The sequence below is a fragment of the Rutilus rutilus genome (assembly GCF_951802725.1).
Source record: "Rutilus rutilus genome assembly, chromosome: 20".
Lineage (NCBI taxonomy): Eukaryota > Metazoa > Chordata > Actinopteri > Cypriniformes > Leuciscidae > Rutilus > Rutilus rutilus.
In genome coordinates this window covers 23,716,715-23,730,172 of record NC_140225.1, presented here as the reverse complement: position 1 = coordinate 23,730,172, position 13,458 = coordinate 23,716,715, and the positions used below count along the sequence as shown (strand labels likewise).

The 13,458-nt window shown below is 37.9% G+C and overlaps 1 protein-coding gene across 3 annotated transcripts in view; it reads right to left on the bottom strand.

Annotated features, from left to right (window-relative positions):
• Positions 1-13,458, bottom strand: part of prkg1a (protein kinase cGMP-dependent 1a) — an 87,003-nt gene that overhangs the window by 11,818 nt on the left and 61,727 nt on the right. For all 3 annotated transcript variants that reach the window (XM_084390644.1, XM_084390643.1, XM_084390645.1), the window contains exons 6-9: positions 12,167-12,244; positions 11,990-12,084; positions 7,828-7,893; positions 6,485-6,559 (exon numbers count right to left, since the gene is read on the bottom strand). In XM_084390644.1, the coding sequence (XP_084246770.1) occupies positions 6,485-6,559; positions 7,828-7,893; positions 11,990-12,084; positions 12,167-12,244 (314 nt within the window). The remainder of the gene's footprint in view (positions 1-6,484; positions 6,560-7,827; positions 7,894-11,989; positions 12,085-12,166; positions 12,245-13,458) is intronic.

Genomic DNA, 13,458 nt, shown 5'->3' with positions numbered 1-13,458 from the left:
AATTAGCTGAGCAATAACACAGTTGTGCATACAATATTGCAATCCACACAACATATTGGGAGACATATCAGAGTTCAAAAGGTGACAATTTGTTGGTGTGTGTCTCACTGGCTCATCTGTGACCAGGACAGCAAACCTCTGTGGTGTATCGAGAGCTATGGGATCGGACAGTGGTCAGGAGTAACTGTTGATGCAAGAGGAAGCTATCTGAAAAGGATGTCCAGGTACTAACCCGGATTGTATCCAAAAAAACTAAAACCACAGCTGCCCAACTCACTGCAGAACTAAATGTGCACCTCGACTCTGGTTTCCACAAAACCTGCTCGTCGGGAGCACCACAGAATCAATATTTATGGTCGGGCTGCTACAGCCAAACCTTTGGTCACTCATGCCAATGCCAAATGTCGGCTTTATTGGTACCAACGATGCACATCTGTGGGAGATAGAGTGTGATAAAGCCCCAAAGAGGCTTAACACCTGGATTGTGCCCAGAGTAAAGCACTGGGGTTTATCAGTGATGGTTTGGGCTGCAATATCATGGCATTCCCTACTGTGCTTGATGTGTATGTCACTGCCAAGGACTACCGAGCCATTCTGGAGGACCATGTGCACTTAATAGTTCAAACATTGTACCCTGAAGGGGGTGCCGTGTATCGGCATGATAATGCACCAATACACAGAACAAGACTTTTGACAGAATGGTTTGATGAACATGCAAGTGAAGTTGAACATCTCCCGGTGACAGCGTGTGTTACGAGTTTCAAATGGTGTAAGTGACCGCGGCGCGCCGGCGCCTCCATGTCATGATTATATTGTCTGCTATATTGCTTTTTATGTATTAAATCCAGGCAATTGGTTGATGAAAAATTTATTAAAATTAAGATACAATTTATACTAAACGAAATTCACTTTCTTCAAAACAAAACTTAACAAACTTGAAACTAAATGTGCTTATTTAATGGCTAAAACACGAAGGCTACTACAGACTCTCTTTTTGTACAAATTGCAGCACATTCATTTAATTCTGAATTTTGCACATGTAAGTTGAAAGGCATTTGTTTGTGCATAGTAAAACATATCTGTAACATTTATCAAGTTCATAATTGTGCGTGCATTTATTAATTATTATCTTAATGAATAATGCGACAAGGAAGAAGCATGTAAACTGCGTTGTTTGTTTATTCAGAAATAATTGAATGGATCGGAAAAGTAACAAAAGAGGACATCGAGGGCTGAGGCTGACTACTATCATAATTTCTGTCATGGCAAGACTGCTTCATGTGTCTGTTCATCGTCGAAGTCCCCGTTTTGCTGTCATAGGCGAGCAGCGTGCCGCATTTAATGCACGAGACAAAGCCAACACATATGTTGTCACTCCCCACGACTAGTTTAAAATGTTTCCATACCTCCGATTTTCCTCCAAACTTGCTCAAAGTTAATTCTCCTGTTTTAATTTATTTCTTTGCTTCTTCAAGCTCCATGTTGCACTTAAGCTACAGAATAGTACAGCACGCACAGCAGGTGTGATGCGTCACGTGTGTGAGACTGCGACTGCGAGTGGACGAGACGCTGCGCATGACACGTGACGTGCTTTATCAAGGGCCCGACCCGACCCGGCCCGAGGACAGTGGCGGGAAATATCGGCCTGACCCGGCCAGCGGGTCGGGTCGAGTCCGGGCTCGGGCTCGGGCAGAGAATCTAAGCTCTACTCCACATACAGCTGAGTTGTTAATACAATAAAAATCTAAAAATAAATAAAATGTAAAACTACATAGCCTAAAATGTAACTGAAATTAGGCCAACATAAAAGCATGTAAAATACTGAAACAGCTGCTGTACCTAAATATGCCTCAAACATTGCAGAAGACCATTAAAAAGTATTAATCAATGCAAGTATAATGGTTTCTATGCCACCAAATGGCATTCTTCAAACAAGCATCCCCTTTATGGAACATGAACATATATATCCTCAAGTTAGATATTTCCCTTTTTTTTTTTTTTTTTGTATGATTAAAGTGAGTGAATGTGTGTGCATATGTATGAGTGAATAGTGTATTGTTTGCATGTGCATGGTTGAGTTTGAATTATTTTATTTCTTTTCGTATGTGTGTGTGTGTGTGTGTGTGTGTGAGAGAGAGAGAGAGAGAGAGAGAGAGAGAGAGAGAGAGAGAGAGAGAGAGAGAGAGAGAGAGAGAGAGAGAGAGAGTGTGTGTGTGTGTGTGTCTGTGGAGAGAGAGAGAGAAAGAGAGAGGTGACTTGAGTGTGATTAATATTTGTGAGTGAATGTGTGTGCATCTGTATGAGTGAAGAGTGTATTGTTTGTTTGCATGTGCATGGTTGTGCTTGCAAGTTCGAGGTTTTTATTATTTTTTTGTTTGTTTTGTTTTGCTTATTTGTGGATGCATGGTTGGGTTCGCAAGTCTGTATGATTTTTTTATTTGTGTGTGTGAAGGTGTATACAATCTTTTATGTGCATCCCCAAAAACTATCCATAGGCTTTTCACTCAAAGTCTAACACTGACGACCAATTATTAGACAGTGTACGATTGCAAAAAAATGTTTACAGTTTGACAAAAGCACAAGGTTGTGTTTTATTGCGAGTGTACACAAATATAAGTAAACACTTTGCAGTTTGAATGATGTCCTGTACTATGTTTCCACTGTTCGATCGTGCCCACGCCTCTCTCTCACACACACCCACACACACACGCAACATATTTCAGCATTGCAATCTTGACATCGCACTCGCAGCCTGTTCATTATAGCCACAGAGCTAAGGCGGGACAGATTAGGTGACCGTTAAGAACCCGCGTATCTAACAGTAGTTCCGCATTGCATTCATTAATTTGCACGTGAGTGTTATTTATTTTTATACCGTGTAAATTCATGCACCAACCGTGACGCCCGTACCGTTTCGGTTCAATACAAATACATGTACCGTTTCACCCCTAGTCTGTACAGCGCCAGTTCCAAGTCGAACAAGCCTGTTAGCACTCTCTGCTTGCCGGCTGCGTCACGTGGTTAGGTTGCGGTGCGTTCAAAAACAGATATTTATTAAACAGAATACAAGTTATTTCGAGTCATTTAACTCAAGTCAAGTCTCAAGTCATGAATATAAAGTCAAGTCTTTTATAAATATATGTCAAGCAAGTCTCAAGTCCTAAAATTTGCGACTTAAAGGGATAGTTCACTTTGAAATTAATTTTTGATATGTTTTAGCTTACCTCAAGGGCATCCAAGATGTAGGTGTCTTTGTTTCCGTAGTAGTTTCAATTTTGATATTTTTAGGTCAAACCGTTCTTGTCTGTCAGTCATATAATGCAGGTCTATGGTCACTGGCTCAAAACACAAGCACAGAGTCCAATTTAAAACAATTCCCCATCGTCCAAATGAAACAATTCCCCATCATAAGTACACATTGATGGCCTAAAACACGAAACGAGCGGTTTGTGTGAGAAAACGAACAGTATTTATATCGTTGTTATCTCTTGAAAACAGCACACGTCCAAATGATCTGACGGCGCGGGCGGGTATAGATATATACATAGATGTCGCCTTGGCTACTGCAGTTCATTGGAACGAAACCGTAGCCAAGCGACATCTAGTGTATATATCTATACCCGCCAGCGGGTATACATGTATACACTAGATGTCGCCTTCGCTACTGCAGTTCATTGGAACGAAACCGTAGCCAAGGCGACATCTATGTATATATCTATACCCGCCCGCGCCGTCAGATCATTTGGACGTGTGCTGTTTTCAAGAGATAACAACGATATAAATACTGTTCGTTTTCTCACACAAACCGCTCGTTTCGTGTCTTAGGCCATCAATGTGTACTTATGATGGGGAATTGTTTCATTTGGACGATGGGGAATTGTTTTAATTTGGACTCTGTGCTTGTGTTTTGAGCCAGTGACCATAGACCTGCATTATATGACTGACAGACAAGAACGGTTTGACCTAAAAATATCAAAATTGAAACTACTGCGGAAACAAAGACACCTACATCTTGGATGCCCTTGAGGTAAGCTAAAACATACCAAAAATTAATTTCAAAGTGAACTATCCCTTTAAGTCCGACTCGAGTCATGTGACTCGAGTCCCCCACCTCTGGTTAACAGTCATCATTTTCGCAATTCTGTTTGGTGCCACTAGTGCTGCAGAAATGACACATGTATAAGAGAGTTGAATGCACTCGTCTCATTAGAGTGTTCTCTATCTGTCAGTGTGGCAGCTGGAGATTTATTTACAGGTTTGTAGTTTAGATCATTGGGGACGCAGTGCAGGAGGTGACAGTTGTAGATGTGTCTTAATAAACTTGAATCTATGAGTCACACAGACTACAGGCACCTCTTCATTATTCATCAGCAATCATTTACATTGCAGATGAGCAGATAAGAGGAAGAAAAGTTTCTATTTCGGCTCAGATGACACTGAATGAATTTTTCAAGTGGGAAATTAGTTTCTGAGCTATCCCAGAATCCCTCTTTCTCTCTCTGTATGATATTCTCTCTGAAATGTGATGAGGTTTCACATTTTTCTGAGCAGATTATTTTCTCATCGCCACACAATGATTGCATCACTTTCTCACCATGTTTCTTCTGTTTATGAACAGTTGCTGGTTCTTATACAACATGTCTTCTAGCACAGTGTAGTCAACAGCACATTCCAGGGCCCAGTTTACAGCTGAGACCCTCTCTGTCCGTAACAGTGGACACAGGTTTGCTACATTTTGAATGTTTCTTGGTGGACTAACACAAACAAACTGTCCAACGCCATCAGATAAAGATCCTAGGACAACAGCCAGACAAGTAAATCACTACAACAGACTTCTTATTTACAGGTCTAGAGTTACAGTAAATATCCTTGAGCTGCCCTTTGACAATTGCATTGTAATGGTTGCCATACTTCACTCACTTAGAGAAGGGTGACTCACATGTGATGTGAAGTGACCTACCACTTTTCACTGTTCAATGTTGTTTGAAATGAATGCTGCTTTTTTAAATTTCCTATTCATCAAATATTAGGAAGTTAGATATTTTACTTTGTGTACATTCCTTTTTCCAGAATTATTTTGTAAAATGCAATACAATCAACAATATGCGATTTGTTCATTCTCTTGAACCTTTAAGTAAATGTAGAAACATTATTATTTTGATGGCTGCAACACACTCCAAAAGAAACTTGATACAGAGGCATGTTTACCACTGTGTCACATCACCTTTCCTTTTAATTAAACCTTTTAATCAGTTGGGAGTTTTGCCCAATCTCGCCTGACACAAGACTTCAGATGCTCAGCAGTCTGTGGTCATTATTGTCTGATTCTCCTTTTCATGAAGGGCCACACATTCTGAATAAGAGACAGATTTGGACTGCAGGTGTAGAGTGTCTTCGAAACCACTCTGTTGTAGCACATGCAGAATGAGGCTTGGCATTGTCTTGCTTCCCAGGCAAGATGTAATCTTATAATAAGTCTGTACAATCCCAATATTTGCCTCCACTTCAATGGTACATTCACACGTATCCAAGTCACCCATGCCGTTTGCACGGATGCACTCTCATACCATTACAGATGTTTGCTTTTGTACCTGTCACTGATGAAAGTCTGGATCGTCCCTTTCGTCTTTGGCACTGAGAACTCTATGTTGAAATGTGAGCTCATTTGACCATACACACATTTACACTGTTTTTTGGATCATCTGAGATGAGCTCGGGCCCAGAGAACTCTGTGGCATCTGTGCATAGAACTGATGTATAGATTTCTCCTTGCATAGCAGAGATTTGCGTTTCATTTTTATTGATGCAGCGTCAGACTGTGTTAAGTGATAACAATTTTCCAAAGTTCTCCTGAGCCCATGTAGCAATATTTTTACACAGTAGCATTATGGTTACTCATGCAGTGCCATCTGAGAGCTCAAAGGTCAAGCACATTCATCAGAGGTTTCCAGCCTTGCCCTCTGGAATCCCTGAATCTTTCCACAATATTATGTACGTTAGATGATGAAAAACCTAATTTCTTTGCAATCTTGCATTGAGAACTGTGATTTTTGAATTGTTTGACACTTCTTTCATGATATTTGGCACAAAATGGTAAGCCATGGCCCATCTTTGCTACCAAAGACTGAGTTGCTCCTTCTATACCCAATCATGATACCTTCGCCTATTACCAATTCACCTACTTATTGTGGACTGTTTCAAAACAGTTTAATTTAGATATTCTGTAATCTTTTCACTTTTATTTAACATCTCTCGCAACGTTTCTGGAGAGTTTTGCAGCCATCAAAAATTGGTTCATAATTACAAAAAAACATTAAGTTGGTCAGTGAAAACACTTTGTAGACATCATTTTCTAAACCATAGTGTTGATCAAAAACAGGATTGCTAATGTTTTACATGCAAGAAACCTTAATTAATATTATAAACTGACCTCAGAAAAGAAGATATATAAAAAGGTCTACACTTCAGAGTTGATTTCACCTACTTTGCTTTTGCCTCTGCATCTTCACAGCCTTTGTTGGATACGTCTTCCAGACCTCCAATCAGGTGTTTGTATGAGCTGGAAAGATTGGTAACAACAACATACTTTGAAAAATTTCATCTTTATGACAAATGTAATAACGTTCAATTGTTTGAGGTTGGTATGATTTTTTTTATGTTTCTGAAAGAAGTCTCATGCTCACCAAGGCTGTGTTTATTGGATTAAAAATACAGAATATACAGTAATATTGAGAAATATTATTACAATTTAAAATTAAAATGTAATTAATTCCTGTGATGTAAAGCTGAATTTTCAGCATCATTACTCCAGTCTTCAGTGTCACGATACGTCAGAAATAATTTTAATATGCTAATTTGGTGCTCAAGAAACATTTCTAAATATGATCAATGTTGAAAACAGTTGTGCTGCTTAATCACTTTTGTGGAAACCGTGATTTTCAGGATTCTTTGATCAAAGTTCAAAAGAACAGCATTTATTTAAAATAGAAATCTTTCCTAACATTATAAATGTCTTTACTGCCAATTTAATGTGTCCTTGCTGAATAAAAGTATTAAATTCTTTTTAAAAGAAGAAATGGCCCCAAATTTATGAGCGGTAAAGTAGATTTATCAAAGGCTGTTCCCTGTGAGGTTTACAGCAGTCTGTATGAGAATAAGTTAATCTAAATACTTTTCTCCAGTCAAAAAGCAGTGCGACAGTTGCATGATGTCCTTATTGGGCTGTCTTACAACTGACAGCACTTTTATTAAATGTCTACATATCACCCCAATAAATCTTTCAAAAATTAACACATTTTAAGTTGAAGAGTGACTCTAATGACTCTGAATAATTTCATGTCTCTTTCATTATTTAGAAAGTCAATCCTAAATTATAGTGAAAAATGTATATTTAAATAAAATACTGCTCATTAAAATGTAACAATCACCTGTCACACAGATGGCTGATGATTTGAGTCTCAATCAGACAGGAATGAGAGTTTTCCCAGCCGGAGGGCACATACTGTATGTACTATATTTTCTCTCTCTCTCTCTCTCTCTCTGACTGTCTGTCTCACTCTTTCCAGCTTATTGACACATGTGACACTTCAGCTATTTAGGCTGAGCTTAATTTATTGACTTTAAGGCAGTAGATAAGCACTTCAAACCCATAGACTCTGTGTCCCTCACACACACAAATAGAACAATCAGTGTAAAATCCACAGATGTTCAACGAACTCGAAAACTTGGAGTGAATTTCTGCTGACTGCTGGAATGGCACGTGTGAAGGTTTAAGCAGCGTATATAAAGAAACACTTTTTCCACAGGATAAACGTTGCATATACTCACTCTCTGTCAATCACAAGGCAGGTGACTGTCTCTGCTGCGATGACATTAGCTGTTCTGATGTCCTCCCTGTTCAAAAGACACAGACGCAATACAGAGAAACGTCATTTTATAATGCTCCGATACGTTTAAAATCAGTATAAGTATTATAAATGTAAACTAGATGAGTAAAGGAAACAAACTTTGATGTTGGCTTGACAAAGCCTTGTTTGAAAGTTTGAAATAACTGTGAACATTTTTACTTGAAGTCAATAAAAAGTTATTAACGTTTTAAAATGAATTAGCATGTTGTTAGCAGAATTAGCACATTGCTAGCATGATCATGATCTAACACATTGATAGTAGGTTAAGCGGCATGTGATATCACCGGCGGGGGCTTTTAAATCGCTAATTTGAAAACGAAAGTAAAATGCGCACATCCGCACTGGCATTCAGAACGGTGTGGAGCAGAGCGAGCATTTTCAATTAATTCATATGGAAGTTGAGCTTCCATAGGAATGAACTGAAAACGGAATCATAATCCCATTTTAAACATTGCTAGCATGAATTAGCATTCTGCTAACATATTTTAGGATGTTGCTAGCATGAATTAACACATTGCTAACGTGCAGGTAATTAGCAGGTTGCCATGTTTTAACACATTGTTAGCATGATTTAACATGTTGTTAACATGAAATAGCATGTTGCTAGCATCTCCTAAGCTAGTTGCTAGGCTTGGCTAGTAGAGATGCGCGGATGGGCTATTATTTCATCCGCAACCGCATCACAAAAATCATCATCCGTCCGCCATCCAGCCGCACCAACGTTTTTTACCAATTTTCAAAACCGCACCCGCCCGCCATCCGTTGATTTGTGTATACATATATTTTTCATTTGATTGGTTCAACCGCCCGCCACCCGCCCGAATTTAATTAAAATATTATTTTTCGTCACGTCATCTGCCCAATCCGCGGTTTATCCGCGGAGTCCGCGGCTGTAACCGCCAACCGCGCATCTCTATTGGCTAGTGATAGATACTTGGTGGACAAAGCTTAAATACTCTATTGAAGTTATTGTATTAAATGTTTTGACCCCCTCAATCAAAGTCTATGGAACTTTTTGTAGTTTTGATTGTCCGTTTAACGAAAATCGCGAGTCTGATCAGTTAGAAAAGAGATAGCAACCTGAGACAGAACAGCCTGTAGGTCTGACACGAGTTTGGTGGTTGTGGAGGAGGAGATACTGTTTAAAATTATTCTCAGAAGAAGAAGAGGAAGAAAAAGCTTAAATAGTAGATCAGTATGTGCCAACGAAATAATGAAAAATATATTATTAAATAAAAATAATATATAAATATTAAAATAAACTATTTATTGTAATAAAACTGCACAAATAATAACCCAAATGAAAGTATTTATGTGGTGAATTATGCAGTGACCAAATTAACGACGAGTAAGGCGAAATTCACATGTATGCTGGACAATCTGGTAAAAATAATACATTTATAAATAATTATAATAATAATAATAACAATTAATAATAATAATAATCGTGTGTATATCTCAAAAGCATAAACCAGTAGATTACTAGAATTACTTGCTATTTCAACTCTGTTAAAGAATTAAGCCAGCGTGCCTCAGAGTTTGCTGATTGTCCTCTTCCTCACTGTCGCTCCAGTCGCAGTCATCAGAGTCTGAATCCCACTCTGACCTCATGATGCTTTGCATTATTCACTTACTGTCTGATCTGAGCACAGCTATACGTGCACATATACCACTACAGTACAGCACACTTCTATTGAGACAAAAACAATCACTGTGTGACATCTGTCCCATCATTGGCAGTTCTGAGCCGAAGAAGAGCTCTCACACACGACTCTGAAAGCAAGAAGGGCTGGACACTAAACGCTAAACACACATACGTCTGCTTCTGGATCCAACTGCAAAAATTGCCGGACACCGCACACACACGCTGCTGGATCCATTTCCAGTGAAGCACGCTTGCGGAAGGTGAGAATTCTTTACAACATATCGGCTCTAAAGCTGTCACAGCACAAATACACAATAACGCTACTGCAAAGGTCACAGCTGCTGCACGATATTACTGAACACAGAGGGAAATCTGTCATCGTTTACTCACCCTAAATGACGTTCTGAACCCTTATGAATTTTGTTCTTCCGTGGAACACACACATAAAAAAAAAAAAGCAGAATGCTGAAATTGCATTTTTTCTTAACTGCTACACAACGGGACAGAAAGTACCATTCAGAAGAACAATGAGACTTATGGAAGGATTTTATATTGTTTTTTGTCAAGGAATCAGACTGTCCAGATCCCTATTCATGTTTGCTGTATGGAAAAGAGAAGTTTGGAAACTGCTAAATCATGAAAAATCATACTGGTTTGGAATGACTTGAGAGTTTAAATAATGACAGAATTTCCATTCCTATAATTGTAAGGCATTTTGCCTTAAGTGGGACGCATCCGCCTGCTTAAGGAAACACAGCATGAAAAACAGACAAATCATAGCTGCCAAATGTGTTTGTGAACCAATCAGGTGTCAAATGCTTCAGAATGCACATACACACACGCATGAATTTAATCCCGGCTCCAAGAGATTCCTTTATCAAATTCTGGACGCTGTCAAGTAACCCCGTAAAGTTACCCACCCACATGCTGTATACAAGGGCGCTGTGAGCTCTAACAGAAGAGCATTTAATTGATCTCTAAGGGATCATATCATAGTGACCGCGTGCAATGTTCTGATTTCCAAAACCGTGGCCTAAATTTCACCTCCGTTCACACACTTGCAGCAGGACACCTGATACACAGCGGAGCAATATCAACACACTCTCAGGATCACTGTTTCCTAGTAACACAACCAAACGCAGGATTATAAGCAGGAGTAAACATTCCCCTTAAAATAGACACCAGAATAGAATAGAATAGAATAGAGCACAATAGAATAGAACAGGATTTTGTATGATTAGCATAAATAGAATAAACAACACAGCATGAATAGAATGGAAAATATTATAGATAATACGCATGTTAAACCAGAAAAGAACAGAATTGAATAAACTGGAGCATAATAGAATAAAACTGATCTCAGAATGATTAGTAGGAACAGAGTAGAACAAAAAACAGCATGAATAGAATAGAATGGAAAATAATAGAGATAATAAGCATGTTAAACCAGAAGAGAATAAAATAAAATTGAAACTCCAAGAATGCATAAGAACAACTGATGATATCTCACTGGTCTATAGTCGCATACCTCCTATATTCTTTCCTTGTGTACTTTTGACCCTTATTCCCTGTTCTAACCCGTGTTCCACTATTGTTGGCAGCTAGTAGGATTTCCTGCTGTGGGATGCTCTAATGCATAATTGGTCATAACCTTTAAAAAACTGATAAGTAAGATCAAAAAGATTTATATAATGTTTAGATTCATATACATTGACGGTTGCTCATATTGCCAAGCCCACCATAACAGGAAATCGAAATCTGGAGAAGGTCATTTTTTTTCACATTAAGCAGTTCAATTAGGAACATGGTAAAGGAACTAGAAAAATCCCTGGCAGAAAACACTAGATTCTGTGTAATATAATTCCTGAATTAGCCTGTTCTTACTCAGTCGTAAGAGTGTGAGAAAACAGTGCTTTTAAATAATCTGTAAATGTAATGTCATGTTTGCTAGTGCAGCAACTCAAAACAGTATATGAATCAAAGATTTTTTCAATTCCATTAATGCTTCTTGTCAGCCGCCACAAGATGTCACCACATCCTTTCAAAACTAATGGGGTGAATGAATCTCACAAGAACCTGTCCAAGTCACATTTCACTGAATGATCAAAATAAATAAATAAAACCATTAAGATTTTTGTAATTACCCTTATTCTTAATAGTGATTTTTATCCAGTTCTCAACACTGTAATTATTTATTATCTATAAATAGAATAGAAACTCATATCTTGTTTTATTAAAGAGAATGAGATTTTCTGCATTACAGTGATGAGAATTTGAAGGGTATAAATGTTCATTTAAGCAATATATATTTCTCATGATTTTGGGTGAACACTGAACATGTTGTTTGCAGGTTTTGAGAGATTCAAGTAATGACCTTCCTCTGTTTTGAGTTTAAGCTTTGTATTAAATCCGACAATAGTGTACAGTACAATCTCACCCTTGTAGGGCTTTTTCCCCAAATGAGTCTCCTTTCCCCATTGAGCGCAAGTAGACGGGCTCCTGACCCGGACATTCCTCTCGAGTCATCGTCACCTGGACAGGAGTGAAAAGAAGAGGAAGAGATTAACATGGGTTCATCTTCACAGCATGACTGCTTGCACGGAAATAGACTTGCCTTTCCTTTACTGATAATGAAGAATGTGTCTCCTCTTGCCCCCTGGCGAATGATGTAGTCGCCATCCCCATAGTGCGTCTATAAGACAAAGAAAATTGGTTTGAGGATGTGGAAAAAGATGATGGAAAAAAGCACAGCTATTTTCTATGAAGAGGGTAAGAATAAAGGATGTGCAGACATTAGACCCAAAAGATTTCTAAACAGAAAAGAGGCAACAGAACATCTCTCTGACCCTCTGTGTGCTCTCTAAGACCTTGACCTCCAGACACATCAGTCTGAAATCAGATATGACCAGCAGAAAGCAAACCGAAGCCCAGAATGACTGACACAAGCAAACACTTTGTTCCAGTATTACCTAGAGTCTGACCTCCAACAAAACACCCACATATACACTGGCAGTGATAAGAGACAGGTTTGTGACTTATTACCCAGATTAAAATCCAAAAGTAAACAAATACTAATATATATATATATATATATGTATATGTATGTATGTGTGTGTGTGTGTGTGTGTATATATATATGTGTATATATGTATATGTGTGTGTGTGTATATATATATATATATGTGTGTGTATATATATATATGTGTGTGTATATATATATATGTGTGTGTATATATATATATATATATATATATATATATATATATATATATATATACACACATATATATATATATATATATATATATATATATATATATATATATATATACTATCATGATTTATACTTAAGACTGCAAATATACTACAATAATGTAATGTGATTATGTGTATATATAGATTTTTTTTTTAAATTCTTTCCAGCAGATTCCTTTTCATGAATTATGTTGAAACTAGCAGATTTTGCTGCATTAATGCAGTTCTGGCTCTTTTTCTCCATGTTTTAAATTACAGTGGTCCTAAAAGTATTGCATAACATAACATTCCACTAGCATTAGAGAACCAGAAAGATTTTTTTTTTTTTTGTCTTCAAATATATAATTTTATCATTTAATAACTTTTTGCTTGAGTGTGCCTTTATTTGATGCAACTAGGTTTGATGTTCATACATTTTGAGTGTAGCTTAAGTGCCACTGTAGCTATACCGTTTGAGATGAGTGCTTTCCATTGAGAAGTATTCACTCAAGTCAGTGTGAATATTCAGTAAGATGCAGATATGGCTGGACTCTAAATTGAGGCAGCTACACTATATGTGCAATTAAAGTAGGAATTGCATCAAATATAAATGACACAAATACCAAGGAATGAGGACAGATTCCATCCATGTGGCCAGACTTTCATTCCCCA